The 27,135-nt window shown below is 54.7% G+C and overlaps 1 protein-coding gene across 1 annotated transcript in view; it reads left to right on the forward strand.

The window, feature by feature from the left end:
• VAC14 (VAC14 component of PIKFYVE complex) overlaps positions 1-27,135 on the forward strand; it is a 100,081-nt gene that overhangs the window by 48,553 nt on the left and 24,393 nt on the right. The window contains exons 13-14 of the mRNA XM_021703079.1: positions 581-737; positions 12,610-12,742. Coding sequence (XP_021558754.1) covers positions 581-737; positions 12,610-12,742 — 290 coding nt within the window. The remainder of the gene's footprint in view (positions 1-580; positions 738-12,609; positions 12,743-27,135) is intronic.

A 27,135-nucleotide genomic window follows, 5' to 3' on the forward strand; every position in this document is an offset into this window, starting at 1 on the left:
GGCAGCTGAGAATTGAACAGCACGTCTAGAAGTTAAGAAGTCCCCCATCTTGGAGCCCAGAGTCCTGTTCCAAATGTAGAGGGTAGCCTGGAGTCACCTCTGGAGAAGGATCTGCTCTGTGGCCTGGTGGTGGGCTGAGCTGTGGCCAGCACACCAGCAGTGTGGCCTAGTGGGCACTGTTGGTCCCTCACACAGGTTAACCTTGGAGCATGGCCAGCCCAGGAGCCCTGGGATGCACACCACACAGACTGAACCCAGATGCCTGAGTCCCACGTCTTCTGGGGACCTGTGAGGTCCCTGGTTAGGGAACTAGAGAGAAGTTGTCATGGGAAAGCTTACTCCCATGCTTTGGACTCCAGCTTCTTGCCTCCACTTGCCCCCATCTTCTGCCTGCCTGTGTTCTCTTCCCAATCCATATCTTCTGCAGAACTTTCTGAGCACTGTTACAGCCATAGTCTTGGTGGCTCTCACAGCCTGTCACCCTCTGCAGACCCTTCCCCACCCCCTGGAGGCAGCTCTCTGTCTCTGACCACAGCTCTCCAGAGGCCCTTGTCCTTCATCCTTTGCTTTTCTCCCCCAGGTTATCCTGAAGGATCTGGAGGTGTTGGCAGAAATTGCTTCCTCCCCTGCAGGCCAGACGGATGACCCAGGCCCCCTTGATGGCCCTGACCTCCGGGTCAGCCACTCAGAACTTCAGGTGCCCACCCCTGGCAGAGCCAACCTGCTGAACACTCCTGGTAAGTAATCCCCTTCTGGTTACAGCCTCAGGGGGCCTGGGAATGCTAGTGCCCAGTCTCGTCCTAGACCAGGCGCTCTTTGGGCTGCCGCTCTTGAGCCCCAGAGCTCTGCTAAGGTGTGAGCAGTCACAAGTTTCCTCTGCTCTCTGAGAGGCAGGCAGACCTCACCCTCCTGCTGCCTCCCCACCCCCATAAGAGGCCCTCACATCCCCTTTTCCTCATCTTCCTGCACCGTTCATACTTTTGAGCCATCAGCTAAATATAAAACCATCTGAATCAGCTGATTGTCTCTTTTGCTGGGGCAGCGTCTCCCCAGTCAGGAATCGGGGGCTTTGGAGCCTTGGGTCTCACAGGTGGAAGACTAGGCAGCCATTTCCTTCCTCATCGGGGAGCTAAAAATAGCAAACAACATGGCAGGCAGCCCAGGCAAGAGAGGGGATAATTCAAACAGGATGTTTCCAGGCAGTCCTTGGACATGAAGGTGGCCATGGTGTTCCTGGGGCTCGCCCCTCAGGGTCCTTCCAAACAGCAGGTGGCTCTCCTCCCTGGACCAGTGCAACTCCCAACTCCTCCCTCCCAGGCAGACACCAGTTCCCTCCAGTGACGTGATCCTGGGAAATGCCAAGGATGCAAGTTGATAGGGAAGTCCCCAGCAAATCTTGGGTGTTTGCCTGGGGTGTCTCTTTGTCTCCTGAGTGGTTCTTGACATCCAGTTACAAGGTCCTAGATGGCTCCTCCTTTGATGCAGAAGCAAATGTCAAAAAGATGGAGGACCTTGCAGCGGCAGCTTCCCTCCTGCCACTCCAGCAGGTGGCGCCCCTGGAGGCGCTCTGGTACCCTGCCCTGAGAATACCTGCTGGGTGGAGCCGCCGGGGGCCCTGCCGGCCTGGCTGTGCCCCAGGGCTGCCAGGCCGAATCACAGAAGGCCCGTGCACTGAAGATGTCTCCCTGGTGACATGTGAAGTCAAGGGCTCCCCCAGCTCCTGCAGTGGGGTGTCACATAGGACCCAGGCTTCAGGCCACTGCTGCTGCCCGTGCTCTGCCTGCAACTGGTCCCAAGTGTCCACCTGTTTCTGCCTGAAGCAAGGAAAGAGTAAGGGGCTCTGGTAGCAGCCAAGTTTCCTTCTCTTGTTTCCCCAGGATACAGTGGCTTCCTTGCCCAGGAGCCCAGTTTCCTCCAGGCAGTCAGAGGCCACGGTTGGGAGGCTCCCACATCCTGACCCTGGGACCCTCGGGGAGGTCCCCACCCTCTGTCCCGGAGCCCGGGAGTCCGTTCTCCATCCTGTGTCCCACGTCAGTGCTCGGGGTCAACCCAAAGTCCCTGGGACAGATGGCAAGAATGCCAGAGGTTGAGTGTGGGCACCGAGCCATGGTGTGGGGGTGGGGTCCCACTGAGAGGGGGGAGGAGCAGCGGCGAGGGGGTGAGGGTGAGAAGTGACTGCAGGAGGGGCAGAGCCAGGAGAAGGCATCCTGTGGGTCAGAGCCAGCCCCCAGATCTCCCTCCCCAGGAAGCAGTTGTCCAGAATCTTTTCCGCAGGGTGAGAGAAGCCAAACCTAAGGCAGCGCAGCCTCAGGCAAGGGAAGGATACCTCCGTTTCCAGGACTCCCCAGGATCTGTCCCTCTACCTCTGAAGTGTTTTCTCTTTCTCTGGGCGCCAAAAAGTTGATGACTGAAGTGCTTACTCATTATCAGAGGGATGGGCTGGAAAATGGCCTGGGGCCCTGGTCTGCTGGAGAGGGCGGGGCATGTGCCCTGGGGAGGCCCAGACTGGGAGCCCCAGGAGGGGCCCTCTCAGCCCCCGGGGGGCAGGAGGTGAGGGGAGTCTCAGATGGCTAGGTGCTCTGAACCCTGGCTCCTGGCCCTGCCGAGGTGGGTGGGCTGCTAACGAGGCTGAGGTGGGGAAGATTTGCCCCAGCTCACCAGGGCTGTAGGACTGGCTCACATCAGCCAGGGACTCGCCCTGAGTTCATAGAAAAACAACCAAGTGTGCCAGATGGGAAGAAATTCCATCCTGGAAAGAACACTAAGGAAGTGCCTACAGTGAGTATCACCTCTTGCCTCAAGGACCCACAGCACCATGGGCCGCGTACGCCTAGCCTGAGACTCACGTGTTCGCTGCAGAGAGTGGGAACCACACATGCATGCGTGTCCACGGCTGACACCAGATTTTTCAAATGGGTGCGTGATTTTTAAAAGGTCAAGTTCAAACTAGTAATAGAAGAGCACAGGAAACCAGGGCTGGGCCCCATCCCTTCTCCTGCTTCAGCTGCCTTGGGGAGGGCACTGGCCAGGCCCCAAGGATGTGGGGGGTGGCTGTTTTGGTCAGAAAGCATGCAGGAAGTGTACACTCATTCATCTGTGGGCTGCTCTTTATCCCAGTGCTTCTCAGGCATGCAAGAGGGTCATTCTTTCTGTTTCTATCCGGCCGTGCACGTGGACAGAGGCTACAAGGCCAGACCCTCTTCCTGTTTGGATTTTGCTTTCCTCTGGCTCTCTAGGGCACAGCTCTGAGAACTTGCAGAGTGCTGTGCTATGTCCCTTTAGGGTAGAGTGCCACCACCCCCGCAGTGAAGGGTCTTTCTGGAAAGCCAAGGAGGCAGGGAGCCGAGCAAAGATGAAATCAGCACATTTGTAGAGAACCAAACAGCCCTGCCTGCTCGCTGGGTCTGTAAAACTCAAAAGATGTAGCGTGAGGGTTGGGGCAGCATCACCCACCTGGGAAGCTGCCACGGGCACCTAAATGCACCGTCGCTGCAGCCCCCGGGGTCCGCAGGCGGAGTTGGCCGCACGGGCCGTCCCTCCCACGGGGCCCAATGCACACGTCGCTCCCTCCAATGCAGAGCGTGTGGGCAGCGGCGATGGTCTGCTTCCCCCACCGCCGCTTCGTGGCTGACCTCCACAGAGCCCCAAGCCGGGAAGAGACTCACCTCGGGGGCATTTGGGAGGGGGCTGCCTGGGTGGGCGGCCGTGAGGGAAGCCCCTGGAGAGGTCCCGCATGCTGCTGTCTCCTGATTGTGATTTGGTGAAATGAAACGGAAACAACCACTTGGGTCTCCTCTGAGTGGGCAGCTTTTGTGCATTCTCTGCCCATCTCCACTCAGGGGGGACGCCGGCTGAGGCTGCCTAGGCTCTGGGGAGAGGGGGTGAGGAGCCCCCTTCGAGCAGACCTGAGCCTGAGCCAAAGGCTCAGCAGAAGCGGGAGGCCTCCAAGATCAGTCCCTCATTTGAGACGTGCCCGGCGCTCCTGGGACCTGGATGTTGTTGCTGCAGGAGAGGGAGCAGCCTGGGCCAGGCGAGGCAGCATTGTGGCCGTCTCGGGTCAAAGGTCACCCCAGGACTGATGTTTGCTCCCAAAACCCAGTCTTCCCTTTCCTTCCTTGGTGGGATAACTGCTCACGCCAGTGTGCCCTGCAGGGTTCTCTGGTCCAAGGTGGAGTTTGACCCCAGCTCTAAAAACAGGCAGAAATGAAATGTTCTGATTCCATTTCGTTCCTTATCGCCCAGGCTGGTGTGGCCAAATTCACAAACAAGTTCCAGAAGAAACCCAGGAAGCCATCCCTGGGCATTTTTCCCAGTAGTAATGGTGACTATAATACATTGAGCTTGTTAGGACCGGACGCTGTTCTGAGCACTTCCTGTGTGTCACCTCACCGAACCTCACTGTGGGCTAGCCCCTCAACTCCTCACGACAACTGTGAGGGAAAGCACTGTTGTCATTCTTATCTGGGAGTTGGGGGGGTTGTAGTAGGCGTTGGTGCTGACCCAGGAGCCCAGCCCGAGAGGCTGCTCTCTACCCCCATGCTTAGAGGACAGAAGCACTTGCCTAGCACTGGAAGCTTTTATCGCCCAAGGAGGGGAGCAGAGCAGGGGTGGCCAGGCCAGCAGTCCAGGCTTCTCCTGTGGGGCGGTGGGCCACGGCCCCAACCTGGCATAGTTCTTGAGGATACCCCTTCTCTGCACAGTGACTTCAGGGACCCCATTCTGGCCTCAGCAACTCATGCCCTCTGCTGCCTCCACTTCCTCCAGCCACACCAGACCGTTTCCCAGCCCCCAAAGCCTTTCTGTGCTCTTGGAGCCTTAAAGGCCTTCTTCCTACATACTGTTTCAGACAGCATGGGTGCCAGGGTCAGAAGGATCTAGGTTGTACTCATCTCTGAATGCCCAGAGTCAGGCGCCCAGGAAGGGTCAGGACCTGTCTTTCAGAGTCATTATCATGATGGAAGGAGGGGACACCAGAGCTGGCCGCCCCGTCACCAGTGCCGTATCGAACGTCCCCCCAGCACCACTGCGCAGGTCTTCGCTTGTTGCCAGGTGGAGAGCCTCACCCTCTGCATCCCAGGCTCGGTTTCCGCGATGGCCGCAAGGCCCCTTCCTCCTGTGTGTCTCTGGCGCCGCCCTTGGCCCGGCCCCCCCTCAGCAGCAGTCTTTCCTGGCGCAGCCCCTCTCTACTGCCCTGTCAGCTGGAAGTTTCTCCTGGGCCCTGTTGTGGCCCATTAGCTTATCTCCTTCTCCGAAACAGGCAGCTGGAAAGCCTCCTGGATTTGGGTCACTGCCCAGGTCGGAGGGCTCCCCAGCCTCAGCTGGACCGGCTCGCAGCAAAGAAAGTGACTGCCTCTTGGATCGAGTCCCAAGGGTGCCATTGCTACAACACCTTTGCCACCCTTTTATCCATGTGGCCTTGGGGTTGGGCCCTCCGAATAAGCAGACTGCACACCTCCTGAGACCCTGCTGCACCAGAGTCCTGGGCCTCCTTTTCTTACAGCCCCTTGATCCCATAGGGTAGCTGCCCCTTCCCCACCTGCGTCCCCGGGTTCCATGCCAGCTTCCCGGTCATGCAGCCCCCTCCTCAGAGCAATCCCTGTGCCAGGTACTGTGCTAGGCTTATCCCTGTGAGGTCCACAGACAGGAACCGGCCCCAGAGGAGGTGTCACTTCCTCAAGCCTGCCCCGCCAGTCAGCCACAGGGCCTGGATCTGCCCCGGTCCCCCGGCCTTTCCTCCACACTCTCTGGGCGGCGGGGTGCAGATGCCCTACGTGAGGGTCCGGCCGGGCCCATGGGCCCCACGGGTCCCGCACCAGGGGGGAGGGAGACAGGGGTGAGAGAGCAGGGAGCCAAGCAGGGACCCCGCCGGGTCTGGGCTGGGCCATGAAGGCTTTCGCGTCTGGTTTTGTTGAACTGTAACTCGTTTTGCCTATTGAGGCCAGAGCTATTTTTATCCTGACACGTGAGGCTCCTTCGCGTCATAGCCACAAAACTCAATCTAAAACATCCCAGGGAAGGTTGTTTGTGAGACGTTGTGCAGATTCTCATGTCGCCACATCAGGTTTCACTTAGCAACATCTGCACGGCTGGCTCCCCGGCCGCCCACCCCACCAGCCTGGTTTTGTATACAGAGCGCTCCCGACAGCATCTGTCTGCCCCTCGGCTAGCCAGCAGTCACGTGAACTTCCTGCAGAGCCCACTGCTCCAAACTTCTCCAAACCAGAAATGCGAGGCAGGCGGCATTCAGCTCAGGGGCTGGTCCTTGGCAGGATCGGGGAATGGAAACCCCACTTTCCCTGGCCCCTTGGAGAGTGTGACTCTCCCGAGACCCAAGGCCAGGTTGTCCCCAGCCACCCCCTTCCTGGGCCCCAGCCAGAACAGCTGACACCCCGTCTTTGGTGGGCCCACAGACTGCTGTCAGCAGTGCCACCTGAGTGAAAGCCTCTGGCTCTGGCGTCCCAGCACCTCCTCAGAGCACAGTGCTGGAGGGCCTGCCCGGAATTGGGTGCTGGGCTCCTGCCCAGGCTCTCCCCCTTCCTAAAGGACCAGCAGCACCTGGCCCAGGGCCCCACTCGATAGGAGAGCCCGGCGGAGGCGACTTTTACCAGACCTATTGGGAAAAGAGGCAGATTCCCTGCCCGGCTGTCGAGGGCGAGATGAGCAAGAGCCGAGGCGGGCGGAAGTGGCCAGTGAGGCCCTGTGCACACTCCGCGGGGAGGAGCAGGCTGTGTTTGGGCAGAAGTTAGTCCAGTTGAGAGAGGCCCGTCATTCCGTGTAGTAACACTTCCTGGCATGAGTCTGCTGTCTCTCCACCCCACCTCCTCCGTCCGTGCCTGCAGCCCTGCCCGAGAACATCTCGCAGGTTCTGTCTCAAGCCAGCTGGGCCTGAGGGGCTGGTTCGTCAGAAAAGTGGCTGATGGGCCAGTGGGAAGCAGAGTCTGGGGGAGACCAAGTAGGCCCTCACCCTGTCTGTGGTGAGCCCCCAGCGGGCCCTGTCCTCGACCAGCCCACTCAGGAAGGGTTGCCTCTCCTGCCCAGACCTGCCATCTCTACACAGTCAGGCTGGGATTGCAGTGAGCTTTCCAAGCTCCCCGCCCAGTCCTGCGGAGGCTCCTCCTCAGAGAGCCCATTCTGGTGGGCGGGAGCCTGAGGGACAAAGGTCCCTGCCCAACAGCTGCAGGCCCCAGCAGCTCCCCGACACTCCCATCAGCTGGGTTTGGCTCTCAGGCTGGCGCCCAGCCCCCACTCAGTTTGCACCCAGCCTCCTGCTCTTTGTAGTCTTGAAACGGGAGCGCCAGGAGGGCTGAGCTGCGAAAGCTTTCCCAGCAAGCACTGTACTGTGAGAACGTGAGCTATTTGCCATGGCTTCTCCCAGATGTCTCTCTGCCCTTCTCCCTCCCACTAGGAGCCTCGGCTCCAGGGGCTGCCATGCCAGCCTGGACATTGAGCCTTAATTGTGTGGCCCAGAGGGGGCTATGGCTACGAAGACCAGGATGTGTTCAGAGCAGCCCCAGGCCTTCTCTTCTGCTGTCTCAGGCCAGCTGTCAGCTGAGAGGCGGGCAGATCTCCCTCCCCAAATGTGGGGCATCACAGGTGATCCTGTCTTCTCACAGCCTCTCTTCCTCCCAGCAGAGCACTGGGAAATTGTCCCAGATCTGAAGTCTCCACTCAGAGACTTTCCAGACTGTGCTGCAGCCCCCAGTCATCTAGTCCGGAGGGAGAGACAGGAACAGTCTTCCCCGTGCAGTGCTCCGCATTCTGGCCTGTCTGCTAACAGCAGGGGCCCCCCCGTTCACTGAGCATGCACTGTGTGGCAGGCCCCAGGCCCAGTGCATTAAATGTTTTGTCTCATTTAAAGAGACTCTTACTGGGGGGGGTGCCTGGCTGGCTCAGTCTCTTGATCTCGTGAGTTCAAGCCCCACCTTGGGCATAAAGATTACTTAAAAAAAAAATTCTTTAAACTGAAGGACTAGGGACTCTTACTGGCCCCACCTTACAGATGAAGAAACTGAGGCTTAGGGTGAGAGACTTGCCCAAAGTTGCACAGCTAGTAAGAGGTAGACATCTGATCTGAACCAGGTCTCATGGACTCCCAGCGATGTTTCTGCCTGCCTGCAATACCCGGCCCCCTGGGAATGGAGACTGTGGCCCCACATCGTGGAAGATTTCTTTATGGTCACTCCCTGTTTGGGTCCCTTTGTCCTTTGGAATACTTTGGAAGCTAAATGGCCCTAAGCCTGGAAATGATATAGGGTGGAGGTGCACATACAGAAGCAAGAAGGGGGCAGGTCACAGGAGCCATCACAGATGAGCACCCAGGAGAAGGTTCCAGTCCACACACACCGCCCGTGTTGGGGGTGTGTAGCCAGGCCACCTCGGGGTCAGTGTGGGGCGGGGAGGAGGGGCTCTAGCAGCTGTATCTGCAGCCGCCTCTTCAGAGATCAGCCCCAGCTGGGCCCGGGGTAACTCGAGCTGTAAGAATGTGACACTTGATTCTGCAAACAGCCCCTCTGGGCCAGGGAGCAGAGACTGTTTGCCATTCCAGAGTCACTCAGGACCTCCCAGGCCAGGCTGTTCTGGGCAGGGACCCAGAACAATGCACTGCAAACATCAAGAAGTTCAGTGAGGCCTGCCCTTGAACTGGGCTTCTTACTCAAGGCTTGCCCCTTGCACACAGTTCCCAGGGGCTGTCTAGGAGGTTGTCAGGAGAAAGGACAGTAGTTTGAAGGTATGGCTCTGAGTAAGGAATCCTCACAGAGTAATTCATAGCTGGGAAAAACAAAACAGAAAGGCCCCTCTTGCCGTTCCCAGCCACACCGCCTTAAGGACCATGCAAGGACATGAGGGAAGTCTGAGTTGAGCAAAAAGATCCTGAAAGGAGGGTTTTACTGCTTCCTCTGGCCACTGGCGGCTCATGCAGTCAGCCGATGGGGTGCCTCTGTAGGCCTTGCTTCTAGTACTATGGATGGCCCCATACATTCGTGTTGTGTGCCTGGGGCCGATGCTTCTGGGAGCTGATAGCCCCTCACACAGCCAAGCTTGGTTCCCTATTTTACACAGGTGTATGGCCACCCTCTCCCCTGTCTGGGGAGGAAGTCAGGACTTCAGGGTCACGTAGAGACCAACCTGGCAAGTGATGGCACCACATGTCTCAGCTGGCCACTTTTATCTTTCCCCAGTGTCCTCCCTGAGTTCCCAGGGGGCTGCAGCCAGGTTCTTTCTCCACAGCTTCTGCCAGTGCTATGTCTCTATGTCCTCAATCTTGGCAAGGCCTTCATTTCGGTCTTCTGCCTCTTGTTTGGGAGCATACCGCCTACTAACCTGCAAACCCCAAACCGCCCCAAGCACCAGCACCCGAGTGATGGGCAGCGTGGTGGAGCTGCTGAGACCAGCTGCGGGGACTCAGACACCACCACTCCTCAGCTCTGTGACTTTGGATAGTCCTCAGCCTAATTCACGGCTTCTCCACCTATATAATGAGAAGAGTTAGAGCACATATTTTCAAGGATTATTTTGAGGATTAGTTAGATGCTATGTGTGAAGGCTTTAGAAACACGCATAGCACATAGGAAGTCCCTGGTAAATGGTAACTCTTGGTTGCCTATTCAGATACCATGTTGGGGAGATATCGGTCAAAGGGTACAAACTTCCAGTTAGAGTTTAATTAAAGTTCTGGGCATCTAATGTACAGAACGGTGATTATAGTTAATACTACTATAGTATATACTTGAAAGTTGCTAAGAGAGTAGATCGTAAATGTTCTCACCACAAAAAAACAAGTGGTCATTATATGAGGTGAGGAAGGTATTGGCTGACTCCACAGCACTGTGGTAATCATTTTGCAATGTGTCCATGTATGAAATCAACACATTGTACACCTTAAGCTTATATAATGTTGTATGTCAATCTTATCTTAATAAAGCTAGAAAAAATACAATATAAAAAATGAAGCATCAGGGCTCCTGGCTGGTTCAGTTGGAAGAGCATGTGACTCTTGATCTCAGGGTCGTAAGTTTGAGCCCCACATTGTGGATAGAGATTACTTAAATAAATAAATAAACTTTAAAAAAACAGCTTGTAAAAAAAATAAAGCAAGCAGATATCATGTTATACTAGGACAATTAGATATCCATCCACATGCAAAAGAATTTAGACTTCTTCCTCACACCGTATACAAAAATTAAAATAGATCAGATACCTAAATATAAGAGCTATATTTAAAAAAATACATACACAGCTCTTAGAAGGAAGCCCATCAGTAAATCTTTATGACCTTGGAATAGGTAATATTTTCTTAGATATGGCACCAAAAGCACAAGCAACCCCCCCCCCAAAAAAAAGATAAATTGAACTCGATCAGAATTTAAAATTCTTTGCTTCAAAGGAGGACACCATGGAGAAAGTTAAGAAACAACCCAAAGAATGGGGGAAAATATCTGCAATGATTATATTTGATAAGAGACTTGTATCTAGAATTCTTGTAACTCTGCAATAAAAAGGCAAATAACCCAATTTTAAAATGGGCAAAGGACTTGTATAGACATTTCTCCAAAGATCTACAAGTAGCCAGTAAGCCCATAAAAAGATGCTCAGTGTCGTGAGTCATCAGGAAAATGGAAATCAAACCCATAATGAGATACTACTTCTATCCACAAGGATGGCTCTAATCAAAAGACAGGTAATAACAAGTGTTGGCAAGAATGTGGGAAAACTGGAGTCTCACACACTGATGGTGAGAACGTAAAATGCACAGCCATGGTGGAAAACAGCCTGGCAGTTTCTCAAAAGTTACACATAGAGTAACCATATCAGAAATTCCACTCCTGGGTATATAACCAAAAGAAATGAAAATGTGTTCACACAAAAACATATGTGAATGTTCACAGCAGCATTATTCCTTTTTTTTTTTAATTTTTTAATTAAGTAAGCTCTGTGCCCAACTTGGGGCTCGAACTCATGACCCCAAGATCAAGAGTCACATGCTCTACCGACTGAGCCAACCAGGTGCCCCATGGCATTATTCTTAATAGCTAAAAAGTGGAAACAACCAAATGTCCAGCAACAGATGAATGGTTAAAACATGGTATATCCATACAGTGGAGTATTATTCAACCAAAAAAAAAGGAATACAAAATGGATACATACTACAATATGGATGAACCTTGAAAATATGCTAAGTGAAAGAAGCCACATACTGTATGATTCATTAATACAAAATTTCCAGAATAGGCAAATCCACAGAGACAGGAAGTAGATTAATGATTGTCAGGAGCTGGTGGAGGGGATAATGGGGAATGGCAGCTAATGGGTACGAGGTTTCTTTTTGGGTGATGTTTTGGAATTAGTGGTGATCGGTGCACAATTTTATGAATGTACTGGAAACCACTGAATTGTACACTTTAAAAGGGTGAACTTAATGATATGTGAATTGTATCTCAAGTTGTTGTGTGTGCGTTTTGTGCCCTGTTAGTGCCTTGGGCAGAGGGAGTGAGGATTCCTACCATCCCTAACACCTCTTTCCAACAATCTGTTGAGGTCAGCATGTGTGACGAAGAAAAAACAAAGAGATTGCATGGGGTGTATGAATATACTACATGGCGATCAACCAGGTGTTCTTTCAGCCCTGCTGTCGTCCCCTCCATGCCCAATACCTTGCGGAGGAGAGCATGTGCTAGGGTGAGGCTGGGAGGGGGACTGTATCTGGCCCTCGGTGTATTTTCAGCTGGGGTGCATATCAGAGGGGTACTCCGAATGTGCTTCTGGTTCTAAAGCCAGCTCTGGGCTTTGAAAATCTTTAGAGTACTAGTCTAAAAGAGCATTTCCACCTGAAGAAGAATGTCTGATTTAAAAACATTGGGGGGCGCCTGGGTGGCTCAGTCGGTTAAGTGTCTGCATTTGGCTCAGGTCATGATCCCAGGGAGCTGGGATCGAGCCCTGCATTGAGAGCCTGCTGCTCCCTCTCCCTCTGCTGCTTCCTCTGCTTGTGCTCTCTTGCTCTCACTCTTTCTCTCAAATAAATAAATACAATCTTTAAAAAAAAAATAAAAACGTCGAGTAAAGATTAAAGCCCTTGGTAACATTTTGTCAGGGTGTGCTGTCTTTAATCCAGCAGAGGTGTGCATAGCTTCCCTTGTCTTGAGCACCATTGGGAAAGGAGTGTGGATTTTGTTGACTGTCGAGGTTGTATGCCTATTTTACCCCTTTCTTTTTGACATGTCATCTGTCCTTAACCAGCCAAAATGAAGCCCAAGTGTATTTTACTTATTGGGATGATAGGTACAGGTTTGTTTTATAAAAAATTCCTAGCACATAGCAGCGGTCTCACAAATAGGAGGTGTTCACTAAGTAATTGGGGGCTGGCTGGAGAGGTGGACAGGTAAGTGGGGATGTGTGCAGTAAGCAGTTGTATTTGCTTGTATGTACTTGAATAGTCCTTGCTTTTTTGCCCTTGACCCGAGGCCCTGGATTGAAGATTTTCCCTCACCTTGTTCCACACAGACCCCCCCACCACCACCACCTTTCTGGAGTTTACGATTGTGTATGTTCTGTGGGGGTCCCACCACCCTGTGGACCATAGAGTAAATCTCAGCTCTATCCCTTTCTCTGCAGGTACCAAAGGCTTAGAATGTTCTCCTTCCACCCCCACCATGAACTCCTACTTTTATAAGTTCATGATCAACCTTCTCAAGAGGTTCAGCAGTGAACGCAAGCTCCTGGAGGCCAGAGGCGCTTTCATCATCAGGTCAGGCTCCGCGCACCTTCTCCTCCCCACACAGCCACACTTTTCCACTTCACACCGTGCCAGGGCTCCAAGCAACCATCTTCTCCTCCCCTTCTCTCCCCTCCTTTTCCTTTGCATTTATTCTTAAAGAAACAAAGGAGCCCCCACACACACACTTCACACCAGGCTGCTGCTGCTGCCAACCCGAGACAGGTCAATGTCGCCATTTCTCGAACGGACAAATGACTTTTTCACTTGTTGAGACACAAGTTTTTGTGTCTCAAGGTTTTCCCTTGAGGTTAAGTGTCCTGTCAGTATGCCCTTGTTGGCGTCTTTGGGGAAGGAAGTAGGTGAGCCAGATGGAACACGAAGCGGGGTTGTGCTCGGGTGCCCAGCCGCCAGCACGGGGTTTGGCCAGGGCTGGTGGCAGCAGTCGCTCTGGCAGAGCTGGGATCTTGAGTCGTGTGAGCCTGGCCTTGGACAGTCCCAGGACCCCAGCCCCTCTCAGCCTCTAGAACTCCTGTCACCAATAGCATGGCCAGGTCTGGCCCTTTGCCTCCTCAGCTCCAAGGAGCCAGGGTCACCACAAGAATGACCTTCAAGTCACCGAAATCTAGACGGGGCATAGATTTCTCCAGGCTCCCCCACAAAGCCAGGCAGAGGAGTTTTCTGGAATGGTCTGAGTGGTCTCCAATGCTCTGCGGCAATGGTTCTTAGCCCTGGCTTTCTTTTAGTCACCGAGGGCTTTCACCCTGTCCCATGAAATAAGCACCTCTGGGGTGACAGGGTACAAAAGCTGTCCAGGGTGCTCGGGGAGCTAACTAGACCAGTGTGGTCCGTGGGGTCGGGAAGGCTCCTGAGGCTGTCTGCGGGGTCTGGGGGTTGAAGGAGGATTGCTGGCAGAGGGTCTGGCCTGTACAGAGTCTTCAAGTCAGCAAAGAGCGTGGAGTGTTCATTTTGCTGTGATCCAGAGGGCAAGGGGGAGAGGGGCCCAGCCTTGCTGGCCACACCAAGGTTGGAGGCCTCTCCCCGAGGCCAGGAGGAGCCACTCAAGGCTTGGGTGGGGGGACAGTGTGACCAGATTTGTGTTTTTAAAGATTCCTGTGCTGCTGAGGAGAAGGGGTGGGTGGAGAGAGCAAGGTGGATGTGTGGGAGACCATCTGGGAGGCTGTTGTCCAAGTGGAAGATGGTGGCTGCTTGGGAGGGGCATGGGAAGAAGCAGCAGCATTCCGTACTTTGTAACACGTATCATTAATTAGTGACCAATTACATGAGGGCCTGAGGGGCAGCCTGTCGGGAGTGACACCCAGGACTCTGGATGGTGGTGGCAGTCCCTGCGATGGGAGCTCTAGAGGAGGAGCAGGGAGGGAGGAGGGTCCCATGTTTGAGTTTAAATTGCTTTGGTAACATCAAAGGAGAGATGATGAAGCAGGTTGCTACCCCTGACTCTCAAAAGAGGGACTTAGGCCCAAGATAGAAATGTGGAAATGGACACCATAGTCCTTCATTTATTCACTCACTCACTCACTCATTCATTCATCCAGCAGATGGTTTTACTGAGTACTGACTCTGCCAAGTACTGCTCTGGATGGTTCTGTCCTTATGGAGCTTTCATTTCTAGGGAATAAGAATGGTTAGTGATAAGAGGGGCAGAGGGGGTAGGGAAGGGGCCTGAGGCCGCTCAGGGAGCTCCTGGGTGTAATGGCCGGGGAAGGAAGGAGAAGCCAGGAAAGGAGGCTGAGAAGAAGGACCTGGAGGTGGGAAGAAGCAAAAGTGGGTGGCAGGAGGCAGTGAGGGGAGATGAGTTCCACACGGGTCTGCCGGGAGCCATGCCGGGAGCCTGCCCGGCCACGAGGCGAGCCGAGGGAGGGAGATAGAGGGAGCAGGCCCCGGCCACTTCATCCAGAGCTGCCTGCCGGGGCCCTCGCTCCAGGGCTGAGGGTGGAGTTGAGGGCACGGGTCAAAGGACTGAGCTGTAGGACTGGCCGGAAGGACAAATAGGAGGCCCACAAAGTTTCTGCCCTTCGGGAGGAACAGGCTTCTGATGGGCCAGACCACCAAAGGGAGTCCCGTGGTGGTGGGAGGCTGTCGCGGCCCTCCTGCTCTTCCAAGGTCGTGGAGAGCAGGGTTTCTCGAGCTCGGCACTGTTGGCGTTGGGGCTGGATAGTCTTTGGTGGTCGGGCCCGTCCTGTGTGCTGTGGGATGTGGAGCAGCACCCCCGCCCTCCCAGCGGGTGCTGTCAGAAACGTTTCTAGACAGGGCCACATACCCCTGGGAGCAAAATCCTCCCAGGTGGGAGCGCCACAGTTACACAGTGACAGAAATGGATTCTTAGCCTGCTCGGCCAGAAGGGGAAGCATCGCATCCCGTTTTGCTTCACATCAAGATGGACAGTCAGTGGGATTGAAGTGGAGATTAGAGGTGGTACAGGAGACTCCCCACCAGGAGGGCAACGTCTTTCCCCACATGAGTGACAGTTTATTTTACATGGTTTTCCACATTGCAGACATGTCAGTTCGCTTGACGAGCCCCCCTTGCCTGGAAGCTTTTCAGGAACCAGTGGAGAGAGAGGCCTTTGAAAAAGGCATTTGTAACTAGTTTCCCTCCGGAGAACCGGACTGTAACGGGTTTTTCCATCCTCCAGCAGCCTCACATGCCCCATCAGGGGCTCGGGTAGAGGGCGCTCAGAGCCGTCAGCAGCATCCCCAGACTGCACCAAGCAGAAGTGTGGGCAGCAAGGACATGCATGGGTGCCCCCCCACACCGGCTCAGGGGCCCTGGGCTCCGTGAAGCTGGGGGCCTGGCGACCACTGCCATGTTCCCATTTACAGCCTCCAGGGTGGTGAGGCTTTCCTTGCTTTGCCTCGTGTCTTCCTAGCGGCCTGGGCTGACGGGCATCCTCATTTTGTCGAAGGGAAATGAGAGGAAGCCCCATGCCTGCCAGGCTTGGTGGGAGCTGAGCTGCAGACCCTTGCACTCTGCTAATTCCGCGCCCGCCACTTCATCCCTTCTGTGGGGGAGTGCAGAGGCCAGGTGCCTTGAGGGGCCCTGCACAGCCTGTGACCCGGGCACTAGCACAGGAACCCAGTGGGCTGGGATGGAAGGGATCTTGGGGCTGAGCCCCTCACACTTGTCCCCCCCGGTCCTTGGCGTCATTTGTCCAGCCTGCCCCCGCCCCCCCAGAAGCAGCACGGGCTCTGAGCCAGCATGTCCGGCCGCCGCTGACCAGCCCGGGTCACAGTCCCAGCCCGCCAGCTGGCCTAAGCTCTCTGGGTGCACAAAGCGCAGCATCAGACGTGGAGGAGGCCTTGAAGACGTGTGCTCTCCTCCTTCCTGGGATCAGACAGGGGAGTGAGCCCTTCAGCGGAGTTTGCTGGGGACAAGCCGTCGGGAACGTCAGCCTGCCTGTCTGCTTCTCATTTCATTTCCTTATTTTTTGCTGACGGCTTTAAGGAAAAGCATAGTAATGGTCCTTGCGGACTGCTGAGATAAGAAACACAGTGATTTAAGCCTCTCCTTCAGGTGTTAAACGAACAAGTGAACAGCCATTGTTTCTACAGTAGTGCGTTTAGCTCGGGGAGCAGGAGGGGTTGCCTTCCAGAGGACAAAAGCAGCCCGAGTTGTTGAAGACAAACATCTGGTGGGCGTCTTGGTGTTGAGTAAGATGCATGATTTCCCTCAGGACCCTGGAGCGTTTCCTCTCCCACACGCAGCTTTCCCAGGCTGCACCTCCATGGGGGGGGGGGGGGAGTGGGGCCCCCGAACTCCCCCTTCAGGCCCCTGGGTGGGTCAGACCTCCTCTGTGCCATGTGGCCTTGTTATCTGGTGGACGTAACAGTTTAGCCGTGTGGTGAACTTGGGGGAGCCGGAGGCTCCAAAGCTTCATCTCAGCTGCAGGACCAGAAGCTGAGCCCACATGTGGAGGGAGGGGACGTGTGGTGGGGGTGCCAGAGGGGGCCGGACATCCCTCAGCCCTGCCCACACCTCTCCCCCTTCTCTGGACTCCACGGGAACAGAGCACATGGGCCTCCCACACGTCCTTGGGATCCAGATTAAGATTGGAACTTCTGGAGTCAAAGAGACTTGGGTTCGAATCCCAGGTCCTCCAGTTTTGGTCCGCGTGACCTGTTTCTATAGTACTGCCTGCCGCGTCGTCTTGCGGAGAGGGTTACGTAAGACCATGCGCACCGTCACTCTCCACACAGCTTGATAACGGGGAGCTCTTGTTCGGCCTCATGACGCGGCCTCAGCCTCCCATGGCGGTCTGTGAAGACAGGAAACCAGATCCAGAGAGGCTGAAATAATTCAGCCTTCTGTGCTGAGAGCTGGCCCTGGTGCGCCAGGCCTGCAGCCCCAGCACCTCGGGCACCCACCAGCGGCCCGGCCCCGGCCCCGTTAAAACAACTCTGCCCCAAGTAGGTGTTGGTGTACGTTTCCCTCCTCCGGCCTCTTCCCGCCCTCCATGCCAGTGCAGCAAAACAAGCGCAGGGCTGTTTTCCCATGAACCGGGCCGCTTATACTCAGTAGAAAGGAAGAGGAGGGAGAAAACGCAGCTTCTTTGATAAACTGATATGAACTGCAGCATGATCCAACAGCTGGGATCCTTACAAGGCCTGCTTCTGTGCTGGGAAGTGAGCGCGTCTCGGGACGCCCCACTCCGCCCGCCAAGATGGCCCTCGGGCCAGCCGTTCTTTGGCTTAACCAACTGTGCTTCTCCACCCCCCCTTCCTCCCTGCTGCCTTGCAGAGAGGACTTGCCAGAGAATGCTTTCTTTTTAAAGAGTGCCTGCTGTGAACTCAAAGGCTCCAACCCCAGCCAGCCCAGCGATGGTGGATGAGGTCCTGAGCAACCTTCCCGGGGACACGGGTGCCTCTAAGATGAGAGCGTTTGAAGAGGCCGGGCCAGGGGCCCAAGTGGGAGAGCAGGAGACAGTCCTGCGTCTTATTCTGTGAGACCTGAACCCAGAGAAGCCCCGAGATAAAGCTTCCGGTTCATTTTGGTCCGCCCCTCACCTCTGATACATGCAGGCATGGCAACCTCTCCAATTCAGCAAATGCGAACAGTCCCTACGACGTACCCCTGCTGATCCTGCCCTTCCCTTACCCCACCCCACCCCACCGCACCCCACCTCACCCCCCGGGTTTGCAAAAGAGCCCTGTACTTGGGAGGGGAGAGGGGGAGGAGGTTGATTGGCTGCCGAGGTGGGTGGTGGGGCAGGAGAGCCAGGGCCTAGGAAGCCACTGGAAACTGGACTTGTTCTTAATTGCATCACGGGGAGGGCCTCAAGGGAAACAGTGGTCTTTCACGCGGTAACTGGGAAATTCCACTTTGCTGTCTTCGTATGGTCCACCTGTGAGACAGGCCGTCCTCCGGGGCCACACCGGCTGACCCTCCCCACCCCACTCCCTTTCTCACTCTCTCTGTCCTCCCAGACCTTCCCAGCCTCCGGAGCTCATCAGCATCAGGTACCCCCCTTACAGTCTTCATAGGTGCCACTTGATGTGCCAGGGGGCATTGGCCGGGCCCCCCAAAGCCCATTGTGCTGATGCTAATGCAAGATGAATCCGAGTAAAGGGGCAAGACCCGGATCCCTGGTTCGAATGGCATTTTAGAATAGCACCCTTTGCCTCTGGCCCCCAGCCTGCGGGAAAGAGCTTCTAAGAGGTCCTCCTCGCTTTCTTTCACTCTCCGCTTTAATGGGATGCGTTCATTTGCTCCGAGTAAAAATAAACTGCCTTGACAAACATGCGCCAGCCGAAGTCTGTCGGCTAGAAGGGATCCAGAATGCAGGTGGGGTTTGACCTTTTATTCATTTGAAGCCATATTGATTGGGTCCCCAGCTGAGGGGAGGGAGACAGGACATTGAACAGGGTTGAAGGAATTCTTCCAAGGAATTTCTTACGTCCCTCTCAGAAGCTTCTCTTCTTGCTGACTTGAAGTACGTCTGCCCGACTCCTGTGTGCGTCTTCTGGAGGTTTCCACAGTCATTGTTCCCCCAGAGACCAGGGGGCTGGGGTGCTTTTGTTGAGATGCAGGACAGCGAAGAGAGTATGTGGCAGAAGCTCTTTTGCACAACCAGCTCTTGGCTTTGATCTAACTGGAAACAACGCTGAGAACGTGACCGGCAGGGAGGCACGATCTGACATGCCAGAGAAGATTGAAAGGAGAAGTCTGCCCCCAAAGGTAAAATACAAAGGTGTCCTTGGGAAGGGCAAAATTCAGGCGGCCCAGAGAGCCCAACCTGGTCTGTTTCCACTGTCTCCTAACCCATGGAAAGGTGCCACGTCCCAGCACGTCGCAGAAACATCTGTGACCTGGGAGTGCCTGGGAGGGCTGGGGACCTGGAGGCAGAGGCTTTGCTCTGCCTCCTCCAGGCAGTCTCCACACTGTCCCTGTAGGGCCCACTGTCACACACACTGGCGCTCCCTGTGAGAAGGGCGTGTTTTCTTCTGGAAGATGGGAACCACATGTGGTGGGCCTTGTTAGGCAAGGCTGGGATTAATTAGGTCCTACTGGGGGAGGTGGGGGTGGAAAGAGGAAGTGCTGGCCAGAGGGAGCCCTGCTCGGTGTGTGCTGAGGTCTGAGGAGCCTCAGAGGAAACCGTCTCCGTGTTTCAGGGGTCCTCGTGGATCCCTGTGACAGGGAACTGGAAGAAGGCCAAGGGTCCGCTCGCTTTAGAGGTCCCAGATGAACTTGGCAGGGGGAGGCCATGTGACCCAAGCAGGCCTCCCCCCACGGAACCAGCCGTTCACCTTGCACCTAGAAGCCCCTATGGATGGGCTGAGGATTCAGGAATGGACGGGCGGGAAAGCTCATTCTGTGCCCACCGCACCGCATGCCTTGGACTCCCCCTCGCACGGGTGCTGGCACCTGCTGCGTTCTTCCCAGCCTCAGATTAAAAGCACTTTCTTGTAGTCTCCACACCTAAGAAGCATCAGCTCCCCAGCCCATGGCTCAGGCAGCCTGCACGGCTGGGGGTGACTGTCAAGAACCGTTGCCAGCGGCTAAGAACTTGATCGTGAATTTCCTTCTGAACCTTGAGAGGTTTTCTGGATGGAATTGGCAGTCCTGTCTGGAGCTGTTTATACTTGACCTAAGGATGTCAGGAAACTAACGAAGTTTTGACCTTGTAAGTCAGACAGCTTAGTTAGCAAGTAGCTGACGGCTATCGTAATATAACATCTTAACAAAAAAGTGGCAGGAATTGTCCCCTAGAAGTCATTCCCATCCTCCTGCCTCCTTGGGGTAGGGGTGCATCTGAGCCAGGACACACAAAAGGGTGTCCTTGGTTTCAAAGGTGCTTCTGAACTCCTTCTGGAACAGCAGTTCTGGAGTGTGTCCTGTTCACCCATCGTAGAATGTTTCTTTGGAAGCTCTTTCCTTTATCCTGGTATCGTTTCAGCTCAGGTTTTCTCAGGGGCCTCTGGGGGTGTTCTCCTCTCTCTCCCACAAGTGGTTTCCTTTAGCAGGTAGCCATGAAGAACACACGCACAAGCACACACACATCCTGCCCCTGTCTTCCAAAAAATGTAGAGAAGGTCTCTATCATGTGCAGTTTGTGAAAGGCCATCCAGACCAGCTGCTTCTTCCACATAAAAGGAGGGTTCCTGTCCCAGCCTGTACGATGGTTCCGCCTCCGAGGACCCTCACCGGGGAGAAACTTGGCGCTGCATTGAGCCTCAGAAGGCGAGCACAAGCCCACGTGAAGTACATACGGTCCACGGGGAAGGGTACTTTGTAACTGAAGCAGCACTCGGGATCCGAAGTGGAGAATGGAACTTCCTTCAAAAGTTTGCAGCTTCAACTCCCAGGAGCGCCCTCACCCCAAGTCCTGGGTCATGCTTCATGCTCCGTGGGGCTGCTGTGTTGCAATCCGGAGACCCCAGAGTGGAGTGTCTTGGTTGTCTTCCACATTGGGTGGTGGAGGCCTTTTGGGAAAACTGCCCCGTTTCCAGTCTGGACTGTGCTTTTCCTCAGCCCTCATGCGAGTGAAGCTGTGCTCTCTCGTGGTGTCTCCCTTCCACCCAGGGGTGTTAACCCACAGAAAATCCCGGCCAAGACCCATCCTGATGTGGCTGCCGCCACCTCCTCTGCTAAGGCTCTCATCCTGCTAGCCGCCACCGTCTCCCATGCAGAAGTGAAACACTGAGTAAATCTGCACATCCTTCCTTCTGGACCCGGCCTCCAGCCTCCTGCCCGTCCATGATCCTGGCCTACTTCCGGTCTATATTTAGATGACATAATCTCATTGGAACTGCCTGGCACTTGGACAGTGAGTGTCTTTCTGGGTCTAAATCTCCATTTCGACTTGCTCCTGAGGACGTGTCTCACCCGCCTCCTTCTCCCAGATGATTTGTTCTACCTTCCAGTTCATCGCAGCTGCTTGCACCGTCCACGTTGGCCTCTCTCTCTGAAGCTGAACTGGGATGGATTTCAGGTGTACTCCAGAGTCTTGGCTCATTTCTCTTCGGGCCCCTGCCCAGTGTCCCATGCTGTCTGTTTTGAGCCTTGCTTCTCTTTGCTCTCGGAGGCTGCTTTCCCATGAGCTCGGTGTTTCGTCCTTCCCCGTTTCCTGGGCCACGCACCCCAGCTCCAGCTCTCACAGGGGACGGGTTTCCTGAACGTGGAGCCGTCTGAGCCTCCTTGTTGTGCTCCCCCAGAGAGCTGCTGCCTTAGTCAGTAATGGCGCTCCTGTTTCCAGTTCACCCTCAGCCTTGTCGTCAGTAAACTCATGCCGCAGAGGGGACCCTGTGCCCCAGACTGCCGCCTGCATATCCACTCCCTCCCATGAAGGAAGAACAGCCCTTCGTGTGGCTGCAAAGGAGAATGTGTCTTAGGAACTGCTCCGTCCCCAGGAGTTCTGACTTGTTTGCTGCTCTTTTTGCTTTTTCTGCCATCTCTCTGGCAAAACCCTCTCTTTCTTAACCACATACCATTTCACTTCATTGCTGCCCCAGATCTGTCTTCTTTCCTTCTCCTGATCAGGGCAATGTGGCAGTCTTACTTCCCTCCAAGCCGTGATGCCTGTGTTGCCTTTTTCAATGTAAATTTTTCATTGAAGAACAACATACTGTCTAAACGTGCATAAACCATAGGTGTACTACCACTCAGTTAATTTTCACGAATTATCTACACCCAGCACTCAGATCAAGAAGTACAGCATTTCCAGCACCCAGAGGTCCCTTTCATGTCTCCTCCCAGTTAAGACCTCTCCTCCTCCCCAGAGTAGCTACTGTCCTGACTTCTAACACTATAGGTTTGTTTTACCTGGTTTTGAACTTGATATAAATTGACACCCACGGGGCGCCTGGGTGGCTCAGTCGTTAAGCATCTGCCTTCAGCTCAGGTCATGATCCCAAGGTCCTGGGATCGAGCCCCACATCGGGCTCCCCGCTCTGCGGGAAGCCTGCCTCTCTCTCTCCCACTCCCCCTGCTTGTGTTCCCTCTCTCGCTGTGTCTCTCTCTGTCAAATAAAAGCTTTAAAAAATAAATAAATAAATAAAAATAAATAAATAAATTGAAGCCCACAATTCGTACTCTTATAAAGGCTGGCTTCTTTTGATCCGCTTTAGGTTTGTGAGGTTCATCCATGTTAGATGTGCAGTAGTTCACATTTCTGGAGAGTATTCCACTGTATGAAGATACCATGATTCATTTATCCATTCTGCTCCTGATGGGCACTTAGGTTATTTTCAGTCTGGCGCTATTACGTGAACATATGTGTACATTTCTCTTGGATACATACCTAAGAATTGCTGGATCAGAGTCCATACATAGTTTAGTTTTAGTAGATACTTCTGACACTGCTTCAGTGTCCACTCTCTCAGCCGTGTCTGAGAGATCCGGTGGCTCACATCCTCACCAGCGCCTGGTATCATCAGTCTTTGCTTTTAGAAGCCATTCTGGCAGGTGTGTGGTGGTATCACCTTGTGGTTTTAATTTGTGTTTCCCTGAAGACTAATGGAGAACTTCTCGTCACTTAGTGGCCTCTTGGATATCCTCTTTCGTGATGAGCCTGTTCACATTATTTCCCCGTTGCGTTTTTGGTGCTTATTGATTTGTAAAAGTTCTTTATATATTCTGGATTCAAGTCTTTTTCAGATGTATACCCTATAGTTATCTTCCCCTACTCCGTCACATGCCTTATCATTCTCCTAATAATGTCTTTTGATAAGTAGAAGTTACTAATTTTTAATGTAGTTCAGGTGATCAGTTTTTCTTCACAGTTAGCATTTTTTATGTTTTGTGGTGCTTTTTCGGGGGATTAGGAGCTCATGAAAACTAACCATAAAGCTGCCTGTTTCTGGTTGATATTAAGCATTCTCAGGGAGCTGGAATATTAATCCACCTCATACCCAAGGTATTATTTCTTAGCTTTAGCCAGGATCTTGGAGGCCACCTAGTCCAGCCTGCTTGTGCTTTGTCAAAGCAAAGACTCCTTGTCACCCTCCACCCTCCCCCCTCCCAGCTGAATCCTAGGGGCTTCTGGTACAGCCAGGACGGCGGTGGTCTGCAGCCTGGAGTCGGGAACTGCGAATCTAGCCGTATGGGTCGGCACTCTGAGTGGCAGGAGGCAGGAACCCTGGTCACAGGTACCAAAATGAGTGAGGGGGCTTGACTAGCCTGTGTGACCAGATAGAGGGGGAGAGCAGCAAGATCCAGGAACTCGGCGTTTCCCTGCAGTGGAGACATGGCCGCCACGTCCCCGCAGGTTGTGCTTAGGGGAAGGAGCTCTCACTGGCTCACGCAGGGTCAGGCGCCCACTGTGTGGGGCAGCGGCGGCCCGACCAGAATCCGCAGGGAGTGGGGAGCAACAGCTCTCCAGAGGATAGGGGCCACTCTGCCCACAACAAAGGGAAGGACTTGCCGACCAGCAGCAGCCCAGGGGCCTGCCGCATGCCTGCTTTCCTGAGTAGTTTTCTTACGTGGAAAGTGACGATGCAGATCATCATTATCTCCTGTGAATCCGCGGGAGGATTTAATGACGTAACAAAGTGTTCAGAAGAGTGGCACCTGGTGACTGTGACAGTGATCGTGATGAGTGGCACCTGCTCTTTCTCTGTGCCGTCCAGAGCTCGGAAACCCAGGGCGTGGGTGGGTCGCTGGCCGCCGAGCCTGGCCTGGCACCCGTTCGCCCCCTTTCCAGCCCCTCGCTCGCTCTCATGCTGCGCACTGCCGCCCCCTCCGTGGTCTGCGGCCGATCGTCACTGTCTCTTGTTTTCGAAGGAAGCATAAGTGAGGAAGCCATTGAACAAACTAACACATGACCCCAGGCGTCCTCTCGTCCTCTGCCCCTGACCTAGGCCCTGCCCTGTTCAGTGCCACCCAGTCAGGACTCTTGACTGCATGTGACAGAAAACCGGCTCCTGCTCTGTGTTGAAAAACAGAAAGGGAATGTGCGGTCGGGGACGAGGATTGGCTCATGTGCGTCGAGAGCCCTCCTCATGTCCTCAGGACTTGGTCTTACCTTGTCACCTCCATAGCTGGCTCTTCTTCCTCCTCTGTCAGCCCACCCTGGGCAGGCCATCCACCCTGTGGCAGGATGGCCGCCCCCCAGCTCTCGGCTTACTCCTGTCCCTCAGCGCCCCAGCCTTCAGCCCAGGCTGTAGGTGAGGGAGGCAGACCCAAGCGGCATCCACTCTGTGGTCGAGGTCCATATGTGGACTAAAGGGGGACGTGAAGCGGGGCCCCCTGTGGGGCAGCGGAAGGAGTAACATGTCCCTTCTACTCTCCCAGCAGCCAAATCCTCCATCTGCCCCGGAAGGGGGGGGGGGGTTGCCATGTAGTGACCAGGGACCTGTGACCTTCCCAGAGACCACCCCCAGGGCAGGCGGGGAATGGAATCCAGCCTCCAGCTCATCCGTTCCCTGTGGCTTCCTACGTTATGAACACTGCACCCCACCAGAGACAAGGTCGTGGGCTGTATGGCTGGCTGTGGACTTGGTTAGACACAGGCCCTCTTGGGGCGTGCTCCCAGAATGATGGCTCCAGGCCGGCATCGAAGAGAGACCAGGAGAGTCTCTCTGTGGATTTGAGGCTCAGTTCAGAGTGGCCAGAAGAGACCTTAAGGATCAACCGAATTCTTTCACACACAAGGAGACGGAGGCTCTGATTTTTCCAGTAACTGTTTGCACGTGCTGCCTTTGTACCACAGCCTGGGCCAGGCAGACCCAAGCCCAGCCAGCACACTGTGCGGACAGGGACCCGGGGGGATCTGGGCCACTGTTAGAGGGAAGAGCTCAGGTTAGCCCCGCCGGCGGCAAGGGTCGAAGATGTCCACAAGGTCCTTTCCGCGGCTGTTCCTGGAGCGCGTGCGGTCTGCCACGCCAGCCCTGCGCACACGCGAGCCTGAGAGCCCACCGCTCCCTTCGCCAAGGGGGCAGTCTAGTGACACTGGCAGACAGGTGACAAGTGACCAAGAATGTGTGCCCTGGTGTTGTGATTTGAGCTCTGGAGGAAACAGTGGTGGGGGGGTGGTCCTCAGGTTTGGGCTTGTGTTAAAGGGGGTACACCACAGCCTCAGCGGAGCCAGGAAGCTGTGACCTGGATCCGATATTTTCTCGGAGCATAAAAGTGCCCTAGTTTTCCCTCTCCTCAGGCTCAGCGGAAGCTACGCCAAGAATTGGCTTTTAAAGGCTGCCTGTAATGTGGTCTGCAGCCAAAAATCTATAGAGCCAGTGCGTTTGCGACCTTGTTGAAAATGCTTACTGAGGAAAATCAAGGGGGTAGGATTTGGGAATTTTTTTTCCTTTTTAAAATTTAAAAAAAAAAACAATTTGGCCCTCCTCACCCCATCCCTTTCCCTCTTGGCACATTCCCTCCCCAGAATGCCTGAGTCCTCCAGCCCCACTGAGCTCATCTCTTCCATTTGTCCACACCTCCCCCATTCCCCAGTCCTGCTCCATCCCCCCCCATGCTTCAGGAATGAAAAATACGAAGTGGGTTAAAATAAGGAGCCTGGGTATAGCCCTGGAAATTAGGCCACAGCTGTCAGGCCAGGCAAGAGTCCTCTCTCTGAGAATGGAAATGCCTGGAGCAAGCGCTCGGCCCCTCCCCTGTGAGGACAGATAAGAGTCTCTTCCCCAGCACTGCCCCCACCTCCCCAAGGGGTGGCCAGGAAATGCCATTTGTCATTGAGCAGACCTGTCTTAGTGCCCACTGGCGGGGACAGCGCAGTGGACAGAGCTGGTCCCTGCCCTCCCGGGGTCAGTCCACAAACCCCAGCAGCGATGGGGGTCTGTGGGAGCAGATGGGGTGGGGGTAGTGCCCAGCCCCCATGGAAGGGTCCAGGAAAGCTTCAGGAAAGAGATGCTGTCTAACTTAGCTGTGAAAGATAAGTAGGGACTGGGTGGGGTTGGGGAGGAGAAGGTGTTTCTGGTGGAGCCAGCAGTCTGCTCAGAAGCCTGCTGTGGGTCTGGGGGCTGGTGCCCTGGCACCCCAGGGAGCTGGGGGTGCAGCTGTGACCAGGCCCCTGGCTGTCTCATGAGCAGCCCTGAGGTATCCAGTGAACCACTTAAGGGCCTGAGCAGGTTCAGAAAACTCTCTCCACCTGCTGTGAGCATGCACAAGACCCTGAGAGGAGAAACCACCGATAGGTGGCCACCCCTAGAGTCTTCAGGATGGCACTGAGTGAGGCTCTATCTCCCCCAGCCAAGGAACGACTGCAAGTCTGCATGAGGCCACACTGAGGTGGCTGGCCCCGCACAGCCCAATGCCCTGCCATGCTTCCATAACATCCAGTGAATGGAAGGGAAGTGGGCCCACAGGGTGCAGGGGGATACGCAAGTATGTGTTACCTTGTGACCTTACGGTCTCCCCCTGCCATTGGTCTCCCCCTGCCATTAGCCTCCCAAAACACCAAAGACTAGTTAAGGAGTGGCTCAAGAAGCTTGCTTGACAAGGGATTGGGCTGCTTCATCATTCTAGAAGATTCACTGCTGCTGGGAGCAGCAGTTTGATCAGATAATCTGGACTAAATTTAAAAAACTTCCTCGGCACCCCAGACGTCCCTGCCCCAACTTGTTTGACTCTTCAGGAGACACTGCCTTCAGCCAGTTAATTCCAGGTGCCCGTGAATTCAGCCAGCTTGCCTTATCCGGTCATTTCTCCTGAGAAGAGTCAGCTTTTTTCTTCCTCCCACGTGAGCTGAGCCCCTTCTTTGAGCCCCTTTCCTGAAGGAGCCCCCCCCACCCACCTATGTCAGTAGCCCCTGGCCCAGACAGTTGGCCAGTTCCTAGAGTGACCTCACTTCCTTCCTGCCCTTGAAGTCTGAGCAGCTGCGCCCCCCCCATCCCTTCTGCTTCTCCCAGCCCCCCAGTAGCGTGGTAATTGGTTTCTTAGATCTTCAGCTGCGCACCCTGTCTGGGAGTATTTCCCGGTCCCCTGACCCTCCGCAGGAAGACCTGTGATCTTAA

Source organism: Neomonachus schauinslandi, chromosome 16 (assembly GCF_002201575.2).
Source record: "Neomonachus schauinslandi chromosome 16, ASM220157v2, whole genome shotgun sequence".
NCBI lineage: Eukaryota > Metazoa > Chordata > Mammalia > Carnivora > Phocidae > Neomonachus > Neomonachus schauinslandi.